This window comes from Ruditapes philippinarum, unplaced genomic scaffold (genome assembly GCF_026571515.1).
Source record: "Ruditapes philippinarum isolate M1 unplaced genomic scaffold, ASM2657151v2 ctg5_1_1_1_1, whole genome shotgun sequence".
Lineage (NCBI taxonomy): Eukaryota > Metazoa > Mollusca > Bivalvia > Venerida > Veneridae > Ruditapes > Ruditapes philippinarum.
In genome coordinates, this window is record NW_026851646.1 from 229209 (window position 1) to 253639 (window position 24431).

Here is a 24431-nt window from a genome sequence, read left to right on the forward strand (position 1 = left end):
ACCAGTCTGTTACATCCTACAGCTATTAATTGGCATTTCAAACACTATTTGATGTGACTGTCCTAGGAAAAAACACCACTTATCACTCTGAAACGCAGTAGCATGGATGAAAGTTAAGAATATCAGGAAGCCACAAAACTATTGAATTTATTATCATTCCAATTGGTGATTTTATATAGAGGTTTCAAGCAAAAAACTGCAAGTGCCTGAAACTTGTACCCATGTAGTTGAAATATCAAAAATTAATAATTTTTAATAAATGTTTATATATTGAATAGTTAATATTCTTTTTAACAACATTTCATCACCTTAGTGCAATAACTGGTTAACACCTATTAAATTTAGAAGGTCTTAACACGTTACTGCACTAGGGTGACGAAATTTTGATTTTTTGTGGTCATACCTTTCCTAGTTTCTCTTTGACTGGAATTCCATTTTTCCACCAATTTATTTTGGCAGTAGGGTATGCTAGGACATCACAGTCAAACTCTACGGAGCTGGTGGCAGCTCTCGCAAGAAATCGCACCTGATTTAACCGTTTCTTAAATTCTGGAGGTCCTAGAACAAAGCAAAAAATATATAATTAGCATGCAATATTTTTTTCTATCAATTTTATAAGTTTGTCTTCTTATATTAATATTAGGATAGGTGTGTGCGACCTTTTTCATAGAACAGACCTATTCTCACACTCACTGAAATGTTTTTATCACCTTCTAGATAAGGATCTTTAAATAAGATTTTAAAAAATTTCAAAAACAAAATAGCAACAAAGAAAACACAACACCTAAATTTAGAAACAGATAATAATATTAATATGGCACACAGACCTAGATAACGGATTGAATCAATTACATGACCTAAAAAGTGTTACATTATGTATTTCTGCAACAGGTTCCCTTCAAATTATAATTTGAACAGTTCTGGTGCCTGCTGTATAAAATTTTGATATAACACATGTGTTATTCTTACAGACAGGTCTAATTCAAACTAAAGTTTGTCTGAAATTGTTTAACTTCTATCAATATACAACACAGGAAATTGCCATCCTTACTAGAATGAAAAGTTCTGGGCCAGTGAAAAGTATCAAAATAATAAATTTCGGTCGGTATTTCAACAGTTTTACAGAGGAAATACATAGATTTGGATACATCAGTATCAATTCTGGAGTTAAAAACTGTCAAGAAGTATTCTTAAGAAGGATTGGACATACCTCTAAGGTCATCAAATTCTCTGTCGTTTTCGTCGGTGTATTCATACCATTCTGGTGCTTTCACTTCATCTACAAAAAAAATCATTCTTTCATTTGTACAACTCTTACCTTACTATTTTAATGGGGTTTTTTTTAAAAGAAAATATCTTAATTAGTTAGTTTTTCAGGCATCAAAAAATATTTTCAGTCACTCGTCCTGCAGGATGAGTAGCTTCTAAATCCATTGTGCAGGCAACATTTTTCTACTGGTCCTGCATCAAATATAGTTGGCTGCGTAACTTTTAAAATATTGTCATTGAAATCCTTAATCTAAAATAGTGACAGTATGTAAGCCAAGTCCTTATTACAAATTTAGCAAGGTAACTATAAATGTTACCTTCATTGTTGACAACCTGTAGGGTAAAGTTACCCCAGATGACACCATGAACATTTGAAGCTTTACAGCTATACTGTCCCCCATCAGACTTCTTTAAGTTACTGACTTGCAGAGAATATTTACCAATCTTTACACTGAAACAGAAAAACTCATTAATTAATAACTTGGAAAGCAAAATTAATAAAATAGCAAACTTTACAAGCTTATAAGAGGAATGGAAGGGATATTCTTAGCCTCTTGATTTTGGGAAGAATTATCTATAAAACTGGTAACTTGGGAAGTAAAAAAGCTGGTTAAGGTCAGATTTTTAGGAAATCTGCAAGATTTTAAATAAAATTTCATTTGGAAAGAGGCCTTTTATAAGAAATCTATTATAAGGTGACAAAGTCAGTGCAGCTTGGGACAACATTGTACATAAGCCATTGTAATGCAAAATATTAACCCTTTCTAAAAATTTTAATGTTGTAACAGAAGTAATAAACCTCAGCCCCCAGTAATGAGTTAGGCCAGCGCACATCCATGCAGTATGACCAGTTTGATACTGTTCATATTCTAACTTTTTGTTTTCTCTTATTGTAATCGCTTAAATTTTGAATTCACCAAACCAATACTAAGCTGGGTAATTCCATTACATAAATTCTGCAGGTTAAGTGATAAACAATACTATATAAGTAAAAGCTTACTTTTCATTGGGAGACAGCATTTCATTTTTATGGTACCATACAAGGTAAGGCTTAGGATTTCCCCGAACCTTACATAGAAATTTATGTGACCCATCAACTAATGCCACGACATCTTGTATGGGTACTATCTTAAACTTTGGTGGTGAGCCAGCGCCATCTGAAATACACAAAACAAAAATGATATCACACAAAGATATAAATATATATACCATATATTTAAATCAAATACATAGTAAAATACACATTAAAAAATAAAAATATTCATCACTAGCACCCAGATACTGTGATTAAACTGTTTGCCTATCAACCAACAGACCTATAGTTCAATCATCAACAGGGTCCAAGACCATGTTACTTTAGTCTGACTAGGGTCTTCAGCAGGCCACTCTCTTTATTGATGGCAAGTCCATTTAATATACATGTAGTATGAAACAAAAATCTTTTAAATCTATAATACATTTGTAATCAGGCTTTTTATCATCCTTCCTTTGCACGGACCATTTAAGGGACTTTGAAATCATGCATTTTTTTTTAAAAAATCAATTTAAATCAAGTTTTTGTTTCTTCTCCTTTTGCAAAAACAGTGCCCCCCCCCCTCCACACACACAAAATAAACTTGACAGACCTGTTCCCCAGCCCTCATAATGGACTGTTCCAAATTCAGTTGTAGTGCGAGCCCTAGCAGTGTACAGTCTCGGATTATGTGTGTTATACTTTATATTATAGTATGTAACATTATGTATAAAAAACACATACAAAAAACTAACACAATACTTTTGATAATAATCTCCAACATTTAATCCCAGCTTCCCCCTTGGCTATATTTTACATCTCACTATTGTTATCTAACGTACAAAGGAGTGTCACTTTAAAATACCATCAATTTCAATTTTAGAAGTGTTACACCATTAGTCAAATTATTATCCAGCTTTGCTCCAAGAAATTATTTATCAAAATTACTCTGGATAGGACTTAAGTAATTTCAGAGACAAAATATTTTATAACTTTTAGGCTATATTTTGTCCCTTAATTTTAAGAGACAATGTGCCTCAGTATTTTCTAAAAGCCACCATAAAGCAAAACAAAATTATTTAGAATTAAAAAACATATTTCTTCTTTTTTCAATAACAAACACAAACAAACAAATAAATAAATAAAATAAACCAACAAACATCAACAGAATGTCTTATAAAATAAGCACAGCACATTTATTCAGTATTAAATACAACAATTTATTTGTAGCAAGCCAACACTGCATGTGTTATCAATGGTTGGCCCGGAAATCTGACCCAATTTTGTTAACTGATATTTAATGACTTTATATTTTGTATGATCATGAAATAAGATATATTCATGACTCTTTTGTTTAATTACTGTTTCACTGAAGACACAAGATTCCTTATTCCTATAAACAGGAAGTACAAAGAAGGAGTGGTCCCCCACCCCACCGGAAAAAAAGGAGAAGAAAACTTCAGGTGTTAAACAATACTGGAGCTTGTGTTGTAAGACAATAATATAATAGTTACCAACCAAGTTGAAAGTTGAGTCAATTTTTTTATTTTCTAATCCGTATCTCTTAAATGCCTTCAGTTACAGCTGTTCAAATTGCATTAACGTTTTTCAATTATGATGACCTTTTCTTTGCACTTGACACTAATTACAGGAAAACAAATGATTTTAAAAGCTTCAAAAACCGGAATACCCAAACATTTAGTTACAAATTTACAGTGCATATTTTCATCCGTCCTAGGTCCTAGGTGGACCAAATAAACTAAAACTTTCTGTTTAAAGGATAAAGATATAATAAAAAAACAAACTGTATCAAGATTATATCAAAATCTTATTAAAGGTATTTTGTACCTAACAATAGATGTGAATCAAAAAAAGAATTTAAGGAATGCTTTTGAATTCTGCATCTTCTTAAATATCTCAATTTTTTACATTAACTCCCCAGTACACTTTTACAAGCAAAATCAAAATTTAAGGGGAGAGATGTATTTTATGTTTCTCACACTGGGAAATAAATAAAAATCAAATTAATGTACACATAAGTGAATAAACTGGTGTTGAAAGCTTTTTAACATGACCAATCAAACAAATTAACATTCCAGTTTTTAATAATGTGGAAGTAAATAAAGAAAATTAAGGGATAGTTAAATGGGGGATAAAAAATAACTGCAGACGACTTTTTAAAGAAATTCAAAGTTACTTTACAAAGTTAGACAGTTTATACTTTTTTCTTAAAATATTCAATTTGGCCAATTCATAAAAAGTTTTGAAAATTTTTATACATGTATATAGTATTTCATTTGTTAAAAAGCACTTGTTTACATTAAATTTTGAGAAGTAAAAAATCAGAAAAGTGAATAAAAGATACAATATTTGCCCACAAAAATTTTCTTTTCCTAAAAATTTGTAAATAAATGACAGCATGTTGTTAAAAGTATCTAATTATAATGTCAGTATCTAATGTTTTTACTTAATGTCAGGGTAATGATAATAACAAAACTGAACACTAATTGTTGAGCTAAAAAAATTCATTTAATATGACATATATGAGCATCTTTATTATACATGTACTGACTGTATAGCCCATATTTCCAAACTGATCTCTTGTAGATTTGTGACTATACAAGGCTATAAGCCTCTTTTTTCTTTTCTTTGGTTTTTAGTCACACAAAAACAGTATGGGTCATAATGTGATTTTTCAGCTTTACTGGTGGAGGAAGACATCAAGTGCCCCCTTTGTATCCCCTCTGTACATTGGATTTCAGGCTCAATATTTAATTGTTTTGTTTTGTTAAGCACAAAACAATGTGGACAATATTCATATATATAATATTTCATTTTGTTGGGTTTTTTAAGTCACACCTGGACACTGTACAGGTAATTTTACTGCAGCTTTAATACAAGCAAATTTTGAACAACAGCTCTATCCCACTTATTTCTGTTCAATACTTTTTTCATCACCTATATTATTATTTGGTACACGAAGTTTGTATATAAACATAATTATTATTTCTTCATAAAATACCTGGTTTGTATGCTGCAACATCTGTTGGTAAGATTTTACTATATGAATATTAAATTAAGCCTTGTTTATGTTAAACTACATTACTATATAGAGCTTAGCAACATTTATCATCAGTTTCTATCAGTAATAATTTGAAAATATTTTGAACATAAAATTTCTTGCTATTGTAAATATATATATATATAGAAAAAAAGAAAAAAACAATTTTTCAGCTGATTTTACGACATGACTCACTATCTACGTTTTCGGAGATTTACATTGTGTTTTGTCTTGCTGTGTTGAAACTTATGCTTTCACATGAAAAAACGCTTAACCCCTTAAAAAGGCCCTCTCTTCAATAATAGGAGTGTTGGAAAAAATTACCGACCCTTTCCTAATGCAATAGTCAGTTATCTTTTTCTTTGCGGATTGTTTATTTAATCCATTATGTAAAGGCAACACAGAAAATATTTGAATCACCAAGGTTTATCTTTACACAATCCACTAGGACTATACAAAAAGAAAAGCCGTGTGCTACCCTAGTCCCCCTGAGGAAAACATCCTGTTCTTCTATTGTAGCATTCAGATAAAATCTTACGAACCATGTAAAACTTGCCGCCCTATCAGAGTTAATTTTCTACAGTGACACACTAGGTGTGAAACATATGAAGAAGATTTCTCAAAGGTGAAACATGAAAGACCTAAAATATAGAATATAATCTAAAATATAATCCCTGTAAATCCATCTATTGTAAATGTCAACGCAACAGTTAAATTAAAAAGTTTTTCTTTTCAATTCTCTCGTACAGGTGCGGTATTTACGAGAGAGAAAAAAGCTGTCACTGGCTATTAAGTGCAATAATTAGAAAATCATCATTGTATCTATCTAATGTAGTAATCAATCATAAATTCTTATTCTATTGACAGCGAGACAAAGTTGTCAAAAATTATATTAATTTGTTTCAAACTGAGAATCTTACAAAAATCTAATGACTTTTTGGGGTTTTTTTTGCATTTAAAATTTACTTTGTATTCTTGCGTTGAATAAAAGATTTCATTCATTTCTTTGTTCTTTATTTTATGCCGCAGCATGAAATGTGACTACTGTTAATTGTTTTAAGGTTATACTCTTTAATAGCAGAATAGTTCCGAGCATTTATGCCACTGTAATTTGTTCTCTATTTTTTTTCTATTTTTATTGTCCCAGCATATGTGACTACTGTATATTGTTTTAAAGTTTATACTCTTAAATAGCAGAATAGTTCTGAGCATTGATACAAGCATTTATACCACTAGTAACTAACAAGCTGTAAGAAAGCTGTACAATTATTGTAGTTTCACCATAGGTAGCTATGATTGATGGCTCTGTCAGACATCTACAATAATGATTACCCAGAAATATGTCCGTGTTTGTTTTCCGGCATAGAACCTCTATCAACAGTAAAGAATGCGAGAATGGCAACTCTGATCAAGCACTGTAAAACGCTCCCTTATAATAACTAGTATAACTACGCAACAACTATGACAAAATATTTTATAAATTTGAATTTCTTCTGCACTTTAATTAAAATTGCATTCTAATCTTTTGTCAGGATCTAATAGTAGTTTTGTGAAATTATTCGTTTACATTTTGAAATATATGCATTTTTTTTAACCAGACAGTAATAAATATAATGGAAAGTTATAATGGTTTTTTTATCGACTAGCAAATGAAATTAAAATTTTGTTAATGCATCAAAATAATATATATCTTCTAAGTTAAAATCAGGCTTTGATCTTTCAATTTCTGTTCTTTTACCTTCTTTTTTTTTTATCTATATACAAAAATTTAAAACACAAACATAAGATTCTTAAATAAAATAACTTGAAATGAAATTGTACAATATATAATGATCGTTCCTGACAATCAGTGACCAACATAGAGCATATAATATGACCTTCACCTTGAATGTCAAGGACATAAATATAGTCAATGCAATGAAACATTTCTTTCATTCTCTATTCAACCAATGCTACAGGTAAGATTTTCCGACAATCTTAAAACACGTTTTTTTAAAGTCATTTTTTATAAAGAACAGTAAGAAATTGTATGATTTCTCTTCTTGCGATTTTCCTTCTCTTGGTCTGGATTACAAGTTTCTACATTAATCAAACAATAATGATATAATCGGTATTCATAAAGTGTTTTTTATCTGTAAAGCAAAACTTTGGCATGATACAGTGGCTCTCGGAAAACTAGATCTAGTATCTCCATTATGCAAGTAGCAAAATATTATATAATGCCAATAAAAACCTCTGCAGATAAATGGATAAATTGGTAAGTAATTGGTGTGAATAATTGCTGCTGGCAGAACTCAGTCAGGCTACTTACTTATCTCTGCTATATATCTTACATCATTGTTATGATAGGACTTGAGTGTTTGCTTACCATCTCAAGGAGGTTGGGGGGTTACATCATACTGTTTATAGGGGTCATATGAAACCCTTTGATGTAAAGTAGTGCCCACTGAGCACAAATCTTGAAGTGGTCAGTTAAAATCAGTTGACCATTGAGAATGTAAACATTAATTAATTGTCCGAAATGGATTGAAGTTGTAACCGCTAGAATAAGATGATTCTGTGTGAGATATCTGTCCTGTTTAAAAATGTACAACCATGGTGACCCTTTCTGCATAGCAATGACCTTAAAAGGTTCAAGGTCTGAACCTGATTCCGGACATATGCATTTTTACTTATTGCTGAAGCAGTACATTGTTTCTCCATTTCTACAGCTGATCACTAATATAAATGAAGCTCAGATTTTGTTACATAATGATTTCATATTTTATATAACAAAAAAATTCATGCTTTGTTGCTAGTATGTTGATTTTATTTTCATCTAAAATCTATAATAGGTATTTATGGAAAAGGTTGTTTTTTGGACACCGACCTGTTTGTAGATCATGTACATTTAACTTTGCCTCACTCTGGCATCTTTTTTTTTATTATTTTAAATGATTTTGAAAACTGACATGCAATTGGAAGGTGGTAATTGTTTGGAACTGAGTAGACTGGAATCATCAGAAGTGGTAGAGATTGATGGGAAAGTTTAACTTGTTAACATGTAAGATTATTAAAAGGAGATATAGGCGTAGACTGGGCTATCAGTGGTAGAGCAGCAGGGGTCCTGCACTGTTGATAGGTGTTATCAGCAGCAGACTAATGGCCTAGAACAACACCACTAATTGGATACAGATTAGAACTGACCATGGGGCAGGTGATATAGAAAATGATAAATGTTCAAGACAAGTGTATTTCTGCATGCTATCAACATAGCATCTATCCTCTATAATAGCTATGGATATAACTTCCCACAATTCTGAGGCAAGTAAACAGTTCCGAATTCCTATCAGACCAAAATCTTCCAAAAAGTTCCAACAATCTATTGTCTCACAACAGTGGGTTGCTTTGATCAGCTGTCTATGCCTGCACCTTAATGTTACATTTATTGAGGATCATTTACAACTAACATCATGCAATCTTCCCAGCCTGTAATTAAATAGGCCTGAATATTACTACAACATTTCATTGTGTAATTAAATATGCCCGAACATCACTTCAATATTAAATTTAAATTACTAAACATATTTTCAATATAACTTTAACAATACACCACATGCTAGTGTTTTTCTCTCTTTCCTGCCCTATATTATAACTAGAAGTCAAATTCACATAAAAAATACATAAATTGTAGCAATACAAACGTAACTAATTAACCCTTTGATACCATTCAAGATGTGTACAGAGAAATTAAGCTGCAGAAATGCAACAGATTGTTCAGTTTTAACAATCAGAATAAATATGACAGAGTAGACAGAGTATTACAATCATGTTATGATTCATAAATGATTCCCAATCACTAAAATACTTTTTTAACTTGAGCCCAGATCCATCCATCATAAGAGGTGCCCCCTATATGCATTTTTTATAAGAACCACTGACCTTCTATATTAGCTAAATGGATTATGCAGGTCAAAATCTTGTCTCTAACCAGATTCCTGAAGTCATCAACCTTAAGCACTTTCTTTGTCATGACATGGACAAAGTTTTTGTGGGTTTTTTTTGTGTAAATTTTCTTGGTCATACTGAACTTCAAATGCTTAAGTACATATAATTATTTCAAAACTACAAGTTACCTTCAAAGATATAAATTAAAATTCAAAGTTTAGTATCCAAATTAAGAAATCTATATCATGTAGCTCTGGCATTTCTAGAAGTAAATTGGCACATTAAAATGTATTTCTTTAATGTAGTAAAGTTTCTCTTATTTGCCTCCATCAAATTATGCATTCCCACAGAAACAAATTTCTAGAGAAATGACAAACCAGGCTTAATATAATAATGTAATGAACAGTGAAATAATAAATCACTAATATAACATGTAGGTGGGAAGCATCAACCTGGTTTTATTAAATACAAAAGGAAATATCTCTAAGATGTAAAATGAAATTATTATCTGCTGGAAGATAGAGTGGAGAAATCATAACAGGGTGACCTTTGAAAGTGAGCTGTATTCAGTGGCAAAAACATATTATTTGTATTAAATAAAGACAAGATATTGACTAGAGGTGATTCTTTTAAATGTCATATACAAAAGAAGATCTGACTTCCATTAGCATATGATTTTTTCTTCCTTCCGTGGCACAAACTCACTCCATTTTTCTAACCATTCCTCAAGGCTTTAATATTCCCAGAAATGTTGTCTTAACCTTTATAAATAACCATTTGAGATATTATTCTTTTATGAAGAGAATAAGATAAACCAATTACTGCGAACATACAAGTAATTTGGAATAAATGGTTAAAATCTACTTACAGATTATTAAAGTATAATAATTTAGTCTCAAATGTCAGAAGAACAACATGTTGACATTTTGTTGAGTTCTAAGTACATTTAGAACACCTGGAATTTTGATTGGTTTTAATTAAGTATCATCCACTTTACAGGGAGTGTGTGAAAAGTGAAAAAAAATTTGCCAAGCCGAAGGATCAGACCAGTGACCGCTTTACAAATCCTATGCTGATAATAAACAAAGGGTTCTTTTTCCTTGTTTTTTTCAAATGCTTTAACTTTGTTAAAGATCAGCAATAATGTCAACAGCGTGATGTCACAGTGTGACCAATTATCAATATATTAATTACTGTCACAGTGTGACCAATTATCAATATATTAATTGCTGTCACAGTGTGACCAATTATCAATATGTTCATTTCTGTCACAGTGTGACAAATTATCAATATGTTCATTGCTGTCACAGTGTGACAAATTATCAATATGTTCATTTCTGTCACAGTCTGACAAATTATCAATATGTTCATTTCTGTCACAGTCAGACAAATTATCAATATGTTCATTGCTGTCACAGTGTACCTAATTATCAATATGTTCATTGCTGTCACATTGTGACCAATTATCAATATGTTCATTGCTGTCACAGGGTACCTAATTATCAATATGTTCATTACTGTCACAGTGTACCTTATTATCAATATGTTCATTACTGTCACAGTGTGACCAATCATGAATATGTTCATTGCTGTGACAGTGTGGACAATTATCAATATGTTCATTTCTGTCACAGTGTGGACAATAATTATCACATGACAGCCTATTGAATGATGTGACATTTGTTTACAGTTTTTGTACAATATGTTTACCTAATACCAGTATTAATTAAATTCCCAGTTCTTGTGCTACAATCAAGTACGATTAAGGCGGGTATGGAGTAGTGTTATATTATAATACTTGGTTAACATGTGTTACATACACTGCACATTCTTCTGTATTGTTTCTTATAATCCTATTTTCCGAGTGGCAGGATTTTACAGGGATGTAGTAAATAGTACCGATTCTAATACTCACAACAATGTATTTTATGGTGACATCTGTAGGCTTCTAAAGGAAAATCACAAGAAAACAGATTACAAAATAGGGCACTATGTCCTTAATGCCCTCAGCTTAAGCCAGTATTTCCCAGAAGCAAAAAAAAATTTTTTCTATTCCTTTTTTTCAGTTCTGACTGGTAACGTGAAAGTATTGTAAAATGAATGGTGGCATTAAGAGAGAGATTGGAAGGTTCCAATAATAAGACATGCTTATAGAGTTTAGTATAAAACATTATAGAGTTTAGTATAAAACATTATACTTATCTAAAAGGTCAGTGACTTTGTGTGATATACACATGTATACAAAATAGGTAGAAAATAAATGAAGTAAAAACGTGTAGATGCTTAAAGATGGGCTTGTCTTTCGTATTTTTCTTGGTATGTCCTTTCTGTAAAACTGATTTATACTGATATAGAAAATATCTTACACAATATGTTGGCAACACACACTGCAAGCAATCTAATCTAACCATTGCATCACCTCTGTTAATAAATTGTAACAATAAGAGATAAAAAAAAATTAGCATATTAAAGAAATGTTAGATTTGGTTGGTATTTTTCATTTCAATACGGAGATGCAATATGACTCATTTATTAAAGGTGACGTCTGCCTGGACTAGATGTAAATCAGGGATGCAGAAATATAAACAGGAAAGTTTTTTTCATTTTCATTTCATAAAGTTATTCAGAGCATGGAACTAAAGAATCCAGACGGCTGCACAATTTGTCAATTATCAGATGTGAAAATGTCATAAAATTGCTACAAATGTAATGTATTTTATTTTGTAAGTAGGGAAATAATGTCTTCTATGTAATCTTGCTATAATAATATGAACATTAAAAATCAGTTGCGCGTGGAACGCATCATAAATTTTGCACAGTAAAATTTCTGTTCCCTTATCATTTGAAAATAACATTTCAATGAACCTATCCTACCAAAATTTTCATTAAAATTGTCACACATCAGTGATCTATTTTTGTGTCATTTACATTTTATAAAATAGTTACACACAGCCCAATCTGGATGTGGTTAATTTTTACTTCACCAAGATTGTTCCAGACATTGGGTCCATATTTCAGTTAAAACTTCTTCTAGTACAGTTAACGTCTTTTGATCAAATTCAAGATTGCAAAAAATTTCAAATTTCAACTACACTACACTATAATTTTAATTAAACCACTTTGATTCGGAAGCATTCGAAAGCCCATCATTATGCAATTATGTAAAAAAGAAAATCAGATTTAGTGAAAACATAATTCTTAATCAAGCGTCATAAATTTTTTTTAACCAAGATATGCTTGATTGAAGTTCAACAGTAAATCATAATGAGTAACATGTTCTTTACTTAATCTTTTTTTTACATTTCATTTTAATAAACCTTTATCTTGTAGTTGTAATTAAACTGAAACAACTTCTTCACATGTGGGAAGCAAAACTATAATATTGATGACCTAAATGAGCCTACAAGTATTAATTGAGTTAATAGTACTGCAAAACAAATTTCATTTTTTGTTCACAGTTATAACTTTCATGGATATATATAGGAAAAACACACACTAAGGTCATTGATAAGTGATAATATGTCAGAATTGAGATAAACAACCGAGGTAGTTGCATTATGCATCTCCCTTGTTTTTTCAAATTCATTTTTTTAAAGTATACTAAAAGTCTGATCAAAGAGAACTGCCGAAATTAATTCACAAGGATTATAGATAGTTGTTTTCTTTAGCCCATCATTTGGTTTATCTCTGAGGAAATCCATGTTGTAAATAAAGCACATGTTTGGGATAGCTTTGGTTAGCAAGTTTGTTTGGTACATGGATAGAATGTAAACTTTAGAGATCTTAAGATACCTTAATTGATTGCCAAATTCCACCCAATTATAAAGTGATAGAAAGTCTGCAATTTCCATGGGAGATTGTGGCGAAAGTCTACACTTGGAGCCTACAGTATGCTAAGTCTTATTATTATAAACACAGACAGTATTTAATGGTATGTGTCAATTTTATAACTTTTATCACAGGCTATTATTACTGTAAACTCAGTGTTATCAAATATTTTGACCATTTGTGTAACATTTCCTAAAGCATTTTAAATATTTCAGTCATTCTCAGTTTGCCTTCTATACTTCAAGACTATAGCAGGCATTTAATCAAACCAACAATCCTTGCAATGACGCCTCCTTAACCAATAGGTGACCACTCTCTGACTGAGACTGAATAAATGCCATAAATTAAGTTAGGTCAATTGATTAAGTTATTATTAATATGATAAGCATTGTTCTACCTACAAACTCTCACAAAGGATATAGAGTAAACACATTGACTGTAACTGTACCACATACCGCTTCAGTCAGTGACAGTACCAAAACAACAATATCATGTTCTTACTAATTGACAATGACTTCAAGTCCATGATGTTGACAGTTGACCATGTTTCCCGTAATTGACATTAACTATGCTTAAATGAACAAAACAGTGGCATTATCAGAACCAGTACTGTGGAATTAAGGCAGTGTATATAATAACACTTAGTTTTATACCCCCTTAGTTTATTAATTTAAGCTCAGCTATGACAATTGTTAATTTTTCCTGGGACTATAGCAAGTGCTTTTGTTACAGTATAAGGAAACATGGTCAGTATCCCAGGACTTGAACAAACAACCTCTGGGTTGAGATGCAGAAACCTAATACATCCATTACAAGACACACACATTCTCATACATATATGAATTTATATGTATGTAATTATTTATCATAGTTTTTCATAACCAACAAGATTAAGACAGGCAAAAATATGTTTAAATACTTAATTTGTTCTTAAAGAGTTTCATCACTATCAACATTAAAGGGTGGGGCTAGATCTACACATTGATAATGAATTAATGAAAATATAAATAATAACAAAACAATATTTTATGCAATTAACAACCTTTTATCATTACATAATCACTTGTAATTAACAGAATAATTAAGGACTTTTATAGCCTTTTTAGTCATTACCTATCAATATATAAAACTATTTAAACGTCCTGGGAAATAATCATTTAATGAACATCCAAATTTGTTCGCACAGCAAACGTAATATAGATTATAAACCAGACCTAAACTAAACACATCTCCTATAATGAATTATAGAGATAAAAAACTTCTATCTTATTTAATTGTTTCTAGATTAATTCTGTTATTAAGCACATCACTTAGCATACCATAACAAATTAATTTATCAGTAGCTTAATTAATCTCAATCTTGTATTTCCCCACACTCTAAACAACATAATGTGGAGTATCCATGAAGGATTTTCCTATATATATTTCCTTCTATTTCTTCAGTTTTCAACATGAAGGAAGGAAGTTTTTCAATAAATTGTCTAAAAAGATGAATGATATTACAAAATACAAAGCAACCATCCCCCTGTCCTCCCACAGCCCAATTATGTTCTAATAAATTAACTTCATTCCAGTACTAAGTGTTAAGGAAACATGGTTATGACCCTAGCAGAGCTTGAACTCAGGATCCCTGGGTTGAAAGGCAGACACCTAAACTGGAAGGCTACCACATGTCTAAAAGTTAAAATCAAGCCATATACACTGGAAACCAGGGCATGTTATAGACCAGTACACAAGTCAGATGAAATCAAGAAAATATAACAGTTTTCGGACACCATGCTCCCTCTGTGTGACAACAAGCTCCAATTTAAGCAAACTTACTGGTAAAAAAATAAAATAATAGAATTACTCACCTTGAGCACCAATAACGGTAGCCAAGACAGCTAGGGTCAGCACTTGAGCTAAACACATAGTCTTTTCATAACGGCTCGAAGTAAATCACAGACTTAAGTCCTTCTTATTATACAGTTTCTTTTTTCCTATCTGAAACACAAAATATAATGTAATTTAAACCCTGTTAAAATGTCAAGAGAAACACATTTTGTCACCATTATATCAGTTTATATTAATATATAATTGCCTATAACATGTTTAAATTGTAACATATGTATGAAAATATCAATACATAATGTCATTGTTTTATAATGAAGTTTTCTACTCAATTCTATACACATCCAAACCTTAGAACACAACTTGACTTTTTTTTCCCCCAAAACTGTCACTGAATCTTAAATCCTAAATATCTGCTTCAAATTAGCTGGCTAAGCCCCTTTCAGTTGAAATTGACCCTTGCCACATGTGGTGAGAGTTTTACTTGCCCCCTCTAATATTGTCACTTCCTTTTAACTCCTACAGGTTTCACATGAAAAAAAGGAATTAGAATTTCCTGTCTTTAGGGCATTTATGTATAACATTACTATTTTAAATTAAATACATCTTTACCATCAATATATACACTTATATAATGGTATTACATAAAACACCCCTTTACAAAGGATTTTCTCAATCCTGTTTTTTTTTCTTCAATTTTAGGGAAAAAAATAATCCTCTACTTAATCCTTTTTGTAAACACAATTTCCTGTTACATTTCTTTCAATTTTTTTTTTCGAATTTAAAATCCAATTTCAATTTCAGTTAATCAATGCATAAAAATTAATTAAAAACCAAAACAAATATAACCAAATACTTTTAAATGTATTATCTATAAACAAACTAGAAATGTGTCATCATGCCACGGATGCCCCCGCATGCAGCCAAAATTTCAGATGGTGCATTAATTTTTTTTTTTCATTTTAAGTTCAAAGCCCTTAAAACTTTTCAATGTTAACACAAACCAATTCCATACAACGTTCAAGGCACTGAAATTATTCAGTCTTAACCTTTAGAAAAAGCATATTGCATATTTGTAGCCAAAATAATGGCTAAAAGAATGAGTGCTGAAACTGAAAGTTCAAAATTTTTCCAACATTCAGGAAAGATAAGTTTGTCTAAAATCATTGAACCACAACCAAATTCAAACTTAAACTGCTTATTCCTAAGATGTATCTATATTATTTTCAAAGTGAAAGGGACATAACTCTGCCAAAAATCCATCAAACCATGACCAAATTCCAACTTGACCTGCCCATTCCTTTGACATATCCATATGTCAAATTAAAATTGAATATGTAACACTGTTAGGTAGATAATGAACAGAAACTGTAAATTTCATATTATTTTCAAAGTGAAAGGGGCATAACTCTGCCAAAAATCATTTAACCATGACCAAATTTGAACTTGACTTGGGCATTCCAAAAACATATCCATATGTCAAATTTGAGTTGAATGTGTTGTACCATTGGGGAGATAATAAACGGAAACTGAAAATTTCATATTACTTTCAAAGTGAAAGGGGCATAACTCTGCCAAAAAATCATTGAACCATGACCAAATTTGAACTTGACCTGCGCATTCCATTGACGCATCCATATGTCACGTTTGAGTTGAATGTGTTGTACCTTGAGGGAGATAATGAACGGAAACTGAAAATTTCATATTATTTTCAAAGTAAAAGGGGCATAACTCTACCAAAAATCATCGAAACCACAACCAAATTTGAACTTGACCTGTGCATTCCTTTGACGCATCAATATGTCACGTTTAAGTTGAATGTGTTGTACCTTGAGGGAGATAATGAACGGAAACTGAAAATTTAATATTATTTTCAAAGTGAAAGGGGCATAACTCTGCCAAAAATCATCGAACCATGACCAAATTCGAACTTGACCTGTATTTTCTCATGACATATCCATATGTCAAGTTTGAGTTGATTGTGTTGTACAGTTGGGGAGATAATGAACGGAAACTGAAAATTTCATATTATTTTCAAAGTAAAAGGGGCATAACTCTGCCAAAAATCATCGAACCATAACCAAATTTGAACTTGACCTGTATTTTCTCATAACATATCCATATGTCAAGTTTGAGTTGAATGTGTCCAACCGTTCTTGAGATAATGAACGGAAACTGAAATTTCATATTATTTTCAAAGTAAAAGGGGCATAACTCTGCCAAAAATCATCGAACCATGACCAAATTCGAACTTGACCTGTATTTTCTCATGACATATCCATATGTCAAATTTGAGTTGAATGTGCCCAACCGTTCTTAAGATAATGAACGGAAACTGATGATGACGGAATGACAGAATGACGGAAGGACGGAAGGACGGAAGGATGGAAGGACGGAAGGACGGAAGGACGGAATGACGGAACAGGGTAACACTATATGCCCCGGCCATTACATGGCGGGGGCATAACAAAAAAAAAACCCTGTTTTTCAAGGAAAAGTTAACTTACAAATATTTGCCTATATTCCCAATGAGGAAATTATTATTTTCATTATTCTAATCACTTGCAATAAAAGTTAAAACCACAATTTTCACTTTCAAATATATCACAAAGAGTAACTCCACTAAATTACACACATAAAACTTAATCAACATAAAATTTCCAAACTTTGTATGTATCTATTAACCATCCAGCATAATATTTCATCATATGCAACACAACGCTACAGATAATCCAGTATTTAAACTACACGCTAATTTCATCTCTAGTATAGTTTTCTTACAAGATGTTTCTTGTATGCTCCATGAATAACGTCCTATGATTAACTGATTCATTTCGACAGGTACAACAAAAATGCCCTTTGACAATCACCCGGACGTGACAAGGAGACACAGATTTTCAAACATCTTAAAACTTTACTCTAACAAATAACCTGTTATACACAATGATATTTTTTCATTCTTCTTCTGTAAAATAAATACTAAAGAAATTTACATGTTCGACTCCTTTATTAATTTAAAAAAAAAAACGTACACGGAAAAAAACCCTGGTAAAGTCTCTTTTATAACAATAAGGTAACTATAACTGTAACCCAACGCTATATATTTAGAAATACACAGGAATAGGAATGAAAAGAAAACTGTATAATAAATGAGTAAGTGATGAGATCTGTATTCAAACTGCCTATGAGATAATAAGCTCCCAACATGTTGCAGCAAAATCAAGGACGGCCTCATTTATTTATATTGTACAAAAAACAATATAACAGCAGGATATCACTCAATATAATCAAAGAATTTTGATTGGCTAACAGTATGCTTCATACTTTAAACTGACCAATGAAAAGAGTGCATTTCAGAAGAGTCTATCTGGACAAAAACGTCAATAAAGAAATACAATTTCTTTTTCCCTCTATATCAACGATAAAACTGTCTTTATAAATCCAAAATTATCAAAACTCATACTTAAAAAGATTATTCAAATGACAGCCAAGATTCACAGACCTCAAACATCAGAAAACCCAAGAATACCAATGTATTCCAAAATTGTTCACAGAATAATGGTGACATTACCCAAGCAAGACCTCATTCAGGAAATTGTCAATTCACAATGTAAATGTTATTTATACTGTAAAAGGGGAACTCCTTCAACATACTCGTCCAATAATTTCTTTTGCTACAACATAAATGCTCACTATCATGACTTCATATCGTACCATTTCTTTAATACCTGACCTTAAACAAGTTAACCAGTAGTGTCACATTAAGGCACTTTTTTCAAACTTGCTAAAGAAATTTTATAACTCGGAGCTACACATCAGTTCTCCTTGGGTTTGGTTGATTTTAAGGAAATGTTGGCAAGTTTGTAGCAGTCAGTAGGCTAAAATGGCTGTCTCAAACATATAAATACTAAGAAACTCCTTGTTATATATTATAAAACCAAAAATGACTGCCTCAGAAAAAATTTAATCACATCCCTGCAAGTCCATATGAAACAAATGCAGCTTTCAAGTCATTTATATAATTACCAAATTTGTGTTGCTACAAACTTGCCAACACCATGATCTCCCTCAGCTGAAACTTGACATCCAATTATCCTGCCCAAAACCCAATGTCAAAACATGTTTAGCCCAATTTGTACTATATTTTTAGATTTTCTGCCTGTCGTGGGAAACATACACTTTAATATAAGCAAAGCTCTGGTAATAAATCAAACAATTTTAACCACTAGGTGGAGACAATGGTCCCACCTAACCTTTGCAAGTATTATAAGCTTGTATATTAAATTACAGTTATAATATGCACTAAAGGTCATTTCTAAATAGATAATTTGTGACAAGTGAACAAATCTGACAACTACATAGTAAATTATGGGCATTTTTACTTTTGAACAATTTCCACACAAATCAATTTATGAACAGTTATAATTCAAGGCTGACCTCCCAGGCAAGATAACAATTCAATTAGGATCCAATTAAAGACAATTTCCAGTCTTGCATTTAACCTTTAGAGGCTCATGCAGCAATATAAAGGGGTTTGTTTTACCCTTCTGAAAGAAGTCCCAAAATCTGCCAGCTAAAATATATGATGCTTGTTTTTTTGGATGTTCTGTACACTCTTCTTTTTATGACTTTAAAGTTTAAGACATTCCATTGATTATAAAAGGGATTTCTATAGCCAAAATGTGTAGAGCGACCTGGCTCTATGCTTGCAAAGGCTCATTCTGTACTTTTTAAGTACTTTTGAAAATACTGACCATTGGCTAAGAAAATAGTAAAATGGTTATACAGCCTTAATTATGAAGCACATGCCTTTATTCTACTTATAATAAAATAACAAAGCAGTGAATGCACAATAAATACTAGCATTCTTGAAGGTATGCTTGTTTTTTGTAAAGCAAAAAAAATGTTTCTTGTTATCTTGAAATAAAACCCCACAGCAATAAAGTCACACTATAAAAAAACATATCAGCATAACCTGAAATTAACTGGTAATTAGGAAAATCTGCTTTTGTGCAGTTATCAAATACCTCAAATTAAATATGCCCAGAGTTTTATGAATGCTGTAATTGTGAGTTTAAGACAATAATCATGAGCTCCAGAAAAGATGCAAGAGAGCATTTTATATTCCATTTTAATATTTTACACCTGATCAATCAAAAAGATGATAAATGCAAAATTATTGAAATAATGAAGAATTAAAATTTTATGGTTGAACATACATCAAACCGAGTTTGTTTGTGTAAAATTAATGAAACTGTTGAAAGAATGTTTTCCCATTCTTTATAACAAGAAACATCAAAATTTATTTTTGTTGTTCGTATTTTTTGTAACACAGATATCTCATTATGTGAGTTATGTTTTAGGATTGCGTCCCATGGCGCGGACGCAACCTCTTGTTCTGGTAATAACAAATTAGCGTGGTTCTTGTAGCAGAGTGTGTACCGCCATTAAGAATGTTTCAACATTTAACAGCGGGGTACTTTACTATAACTTAGGAACTTGCTTTTTTTTAGTGCAGTTTTAAATCTCTGGTAAATATTCCTATCTAACCATCAACACCTACCAGAAACAATCTGCAAAAGCTATATTTTTAGGGGTTTTTTTGTGTGTTTTTTTTTTTCATTTTGTTTTTTTTTCTTTTGATTTTCTGTTTATTTTTAAGATTGAAATCAAAATTTGCGGAGTCAAAATTGAAGAAATCAGTAGTTTGTAATTTTTCAATCTCCTTTGATAGATGGCAAATATGAGAATTACGGCAGGTTCGGAAAAACACGTGTATTACAAGAATCATCTGAAGTAAACGATATTTGATGTCAAACAATTAATAACAGTACATTGCACATATCAATTAATGACATTCATATTTGTTAACTTGAAACAGGAATGACATTTTCAAATATCCCTGAGCAAATTAAAGAATTGGATTTCAAGAAAAGACAAGGGTGGGTGAGACAGTAATAAATTATAAAATATGATATATAGGTTGTATAATCATGTTATTTGTCTGAAAAAATAAAGTTATCCCACATATTAAAATAAGTATCAATTACAAAATAAAATAAACCTTCACATAAATTTATCGTATTTCTTGTTAGCCAAGAACATAATAATAAAATTTGTTTTCCAGAAAAATCTAAATTAGTACTTTAATTTTGATATCTTAGCTTTCTGAAATCAAATAATTTGAATGTCTCAGGTACTGGTAATTGCAAATATAAGCCAATTTATAGTCATTCTATTCCATTCGTTATGTTAAGAAAATACAAACTAAAAGATGTTTGTCTACATAAGTTTATATATATCTGAAAGAATATACATCTGTAATTACATAGATCTACAATGTTGAGAAAATGCAATTATTTAAATCAAACTTCAAAAAAAGTGCTCAATCATATTTTTCAATTTAATATATTTATATTTACATTTATCTACAAATAAATTTCTTCCAGAAAATAAAATTTTACACAATTTTGACAATAGCAAAAACAGAAAAAAATCTTAATTGAAAACATGCACACCTTTTTTTTGCAACAAAAGAACCCTCAACAGAACTTGACTTAGTTTTGTTTAGTTTTTTAGTTCCCCAACATCTATTACACATCCATAGGGACATTTATGGCACACTCCTTGAGCAACATCATCAGTAACAACACACCCTGCTAGCAGGCTGCTGTAAGCTAAATATTTATCTTTACAGCCATGTGTGATCCGTTTTAATTTTCCTTTCTAAACAAAGTGATCCACAAGACTGTAAATTGTTTAATGTCTGTCCGTCAATGTATACTGTTTAAAATATATTCATACCAGCCCTACTCCATTATAAAACGCAACAATCTTGGAAAGTTGGGGGATCTGAAGCCATTTTTTTTGTAGAGTACATGGCTTTTTTTCACAGGTTGGGGAAGCTGAGCCCTGCCCTTAATTTTGGGGAAAAATTCCATGGTATATTTGCAAATGGGGAAGAAAAAACTTTATGTAAAGGAAAACTGCATGATTTTAAAGATTTTTTCTTTGGGGAAGCAGCCCAGTATAACAGCCCCTGCTATAGAAGGAAAAGAAGCCCTGAAGTATCTGATGAATTTTGTTACAAAAACACAAGGTCTCAAATTTTTTTAACATTAGTTACTGCATTTTATTTTTGTATCAGACTACAATTACTTTTTTCTTTACTTATACCTTCATCTTCAATTAAATCTCACCCATTTACATCTACATGCCAATATTAACACGTCCTCTTTAACTTTAATATATTTTTAATATCTCGTTTTACATAATTTATTCCATATATATAACATTATACAGTATTTTATCTGCAATTTAATGACATTTTTTTATCAGACGTTCCAATGACATTTACAAGCATCAAGCTATTATCTAATGTTTGTAATCTAGAAGATCTCCCTGTATATGTTTCTCCAGACTGTAAGCATATTTTCATAGAGATTTACTTTTCAGTTTTATCTTTTAAAGGTGTACATTATCATTGAATTATCAGATAAAGCAATATTTAGATATATCAGATTTTAACAACACATCTTCCACCTATATTTATCTTCATTCAACAAACATTAGGTATGCATATTACAATATTAACTTTTGTTCTAAATTGATCTGAGAATTCACTCTGACATAACCAATGAATTACAAGTCAATTATTTTTAATATTTCCCCATATTTGAAAAATAGAAAATAATCAATGTAATAGTAGAAATGTAAATGTAATGGTTTAATTCGCTTAAAAACACTCATATAATTATATCACTGTTCTGGTATTTCAATTTATTGCCATCAAAGACTGTATTTTTTTGATGAGCATATTAATCTTTAAGTTAAAGGTAAAAATCTTCATTTATTTGTGACTCTAATCAAATTTACAGTTACATGTATGAATCTTATACAGGCAAAATTCTCTCAATATTACCTTCTACAAAATTATAAATTCATTTTGTAAGCAGTTTGAAAGTTTGAATGTAATAAAATAATTCTAAAAAATTAAAAAAATACAGTTACATATATGCATGGAATATACAAAACTTGCACACTTTTGGGTATTTATTTTCCTCAAAAGTTAAACAGTTTTCCCTGTAAGTGCAATACTGAGTGCTCAAAGTTGTTTTATTTCTGTGGAAAATATGACAACTTAGGTATGATAGAGATCACAAACACAAATCTGGAATGCAAACTTTACATTGAAATAAAGACCTTATCACCAACAAGCAATTTGAAAACAGTAAAAGTCTCTCTATTCCCACACATGTCTGTACAGAGATTTTCCTGTCAATTTCTAGGGAACGGTCTTAATAAATTCACAGTTCTACACTCAACATAGATTAAAGGCATCTGGAATAAGGAATAAAGAAATGTACAATTCATTTATATAATAATCAGTGATGATGAAAAAATACACTATTCAGCTAGCAGATCTGAAAAAATAACGTTCTTGCTATATATATAATAACAAAATTGTAAAATACGGTATAAATATCAATGGCAATTTAAGAAGACTTTTCTCCTCTTATATTCTCCTATTAATAATGATGTTCTTCTATATTCGAAAAACATTTTTTCTAAAAACAACACTAAGGTTTAACTGGTTTCCCTTTTCTTAAAATAAAAAATGCTCCGATGATATATATGTCACCATCAAGTTTACTCAATGACCGTGTCTTGAACTGCATTTTGTGGAAAGTACCGAATGACACTTTGTTTTGAAAGTGTCACAATCAAAGATGAAATTTACATAATAACAAATATAAATAGAATCAACTAGCAGAAGATAAAATGACTTTTTGCAGTCATCTGATTTGTGACATTCTCATGTACGACAAATTACGCGCAATTTTCACTGAACGCAGTTTCAATTTGTCACAAAAAGCATAATCTAACAAAATACTTACAATTTTGCACTATAGGCATATATCCCTACTGTACGAATCAAATTTTAATAAATCCAATGAATGTCACTTAGATTAATCCACAAAAATCACAAATACAATCCAAAATGCTCGTATTACATCCAAACGACGTTCCTTACCTTGAGTTCTCTTCGGTGTTTATGAGGACTTTACGCAAAAATTTGGCAAACGCGAGTCACGTGGTGATTTAGACCAGCCCAGCTTCATATTTAACCAATGAAATTGCTTACATTTATCAGTTGCCATGCTTTTTCGGGTCTCGCTACCTCAAAAGTGTTGTAAACAATATGCCCTGTTTAAAAGTAATAATAAGTTAAGAAAATAGTAAAATACAAAAATCGCAAATATAGTAAAATGTTCTACGTTTCAGTTTTACGACGTTCTTACTTGTTAGCACGTGCAGCGTATATAAATGGTGGGTTTAAAAAAACACATAAAAATTGTGCATTTAAATTATGTGTTATCAGTTTATTTTTATTTATACGTTTCTCGTGCAGTCCTACTGTTTTACAAACGAGCATTGGCAAAGTTTCGCAGCTATCGGTGTTTAAGTTTGATATATGCGCAAATAATAACAAGGCACCATTGA

General features: G+C 31.0%; 1 protein-coding gene across 4 annotated transcripts in view; it reads right to left on the reverse strand.

Annotated features, from left to right (window-relative positions):
• LOC132731090 (fibroblast growth factor receptor 2-like) overlaps positions 1-23995 on the reverse strand; it is a 41618-nt gene extending 17623 nt beyond the window's left edge. The window contains exons 1-6 of one of the 4 annotated variants that reach the window (XM_060717243.1): positions 23825-23995; positions 14951-15080; positions 2270-2426; positions 1587-1720; positions 1211-1279; positions 404-558 (exon numbers count right to left, since the gene is read on the reverse strand). In XM_060717243.1, coding sequence (XP_060573226.1) covers positions 404-558; positions 1211-1279; positions 1587-1720; positions 2270-2426; positions 14951-15008 — 573 coding nt within the window. In that variant the 5' untranslated portion in view covers positions 15009-15080; positions 23825-23995. Of the gene's footprint in view, positions 1-403; positions 559-1210; positions 1280-1586; positions 1721-2269; positions 2427-14950; positions 15081-17434; positions 17730-23824 lie in introns of those variants that run through there. The other 3 variants (XM_060717454.1, XM_060717381.1, XM_060717309.1) reach the window with 3 other exon arrangements.
• Positions 23996-24431: the final 436 nt, after the last annotated feature.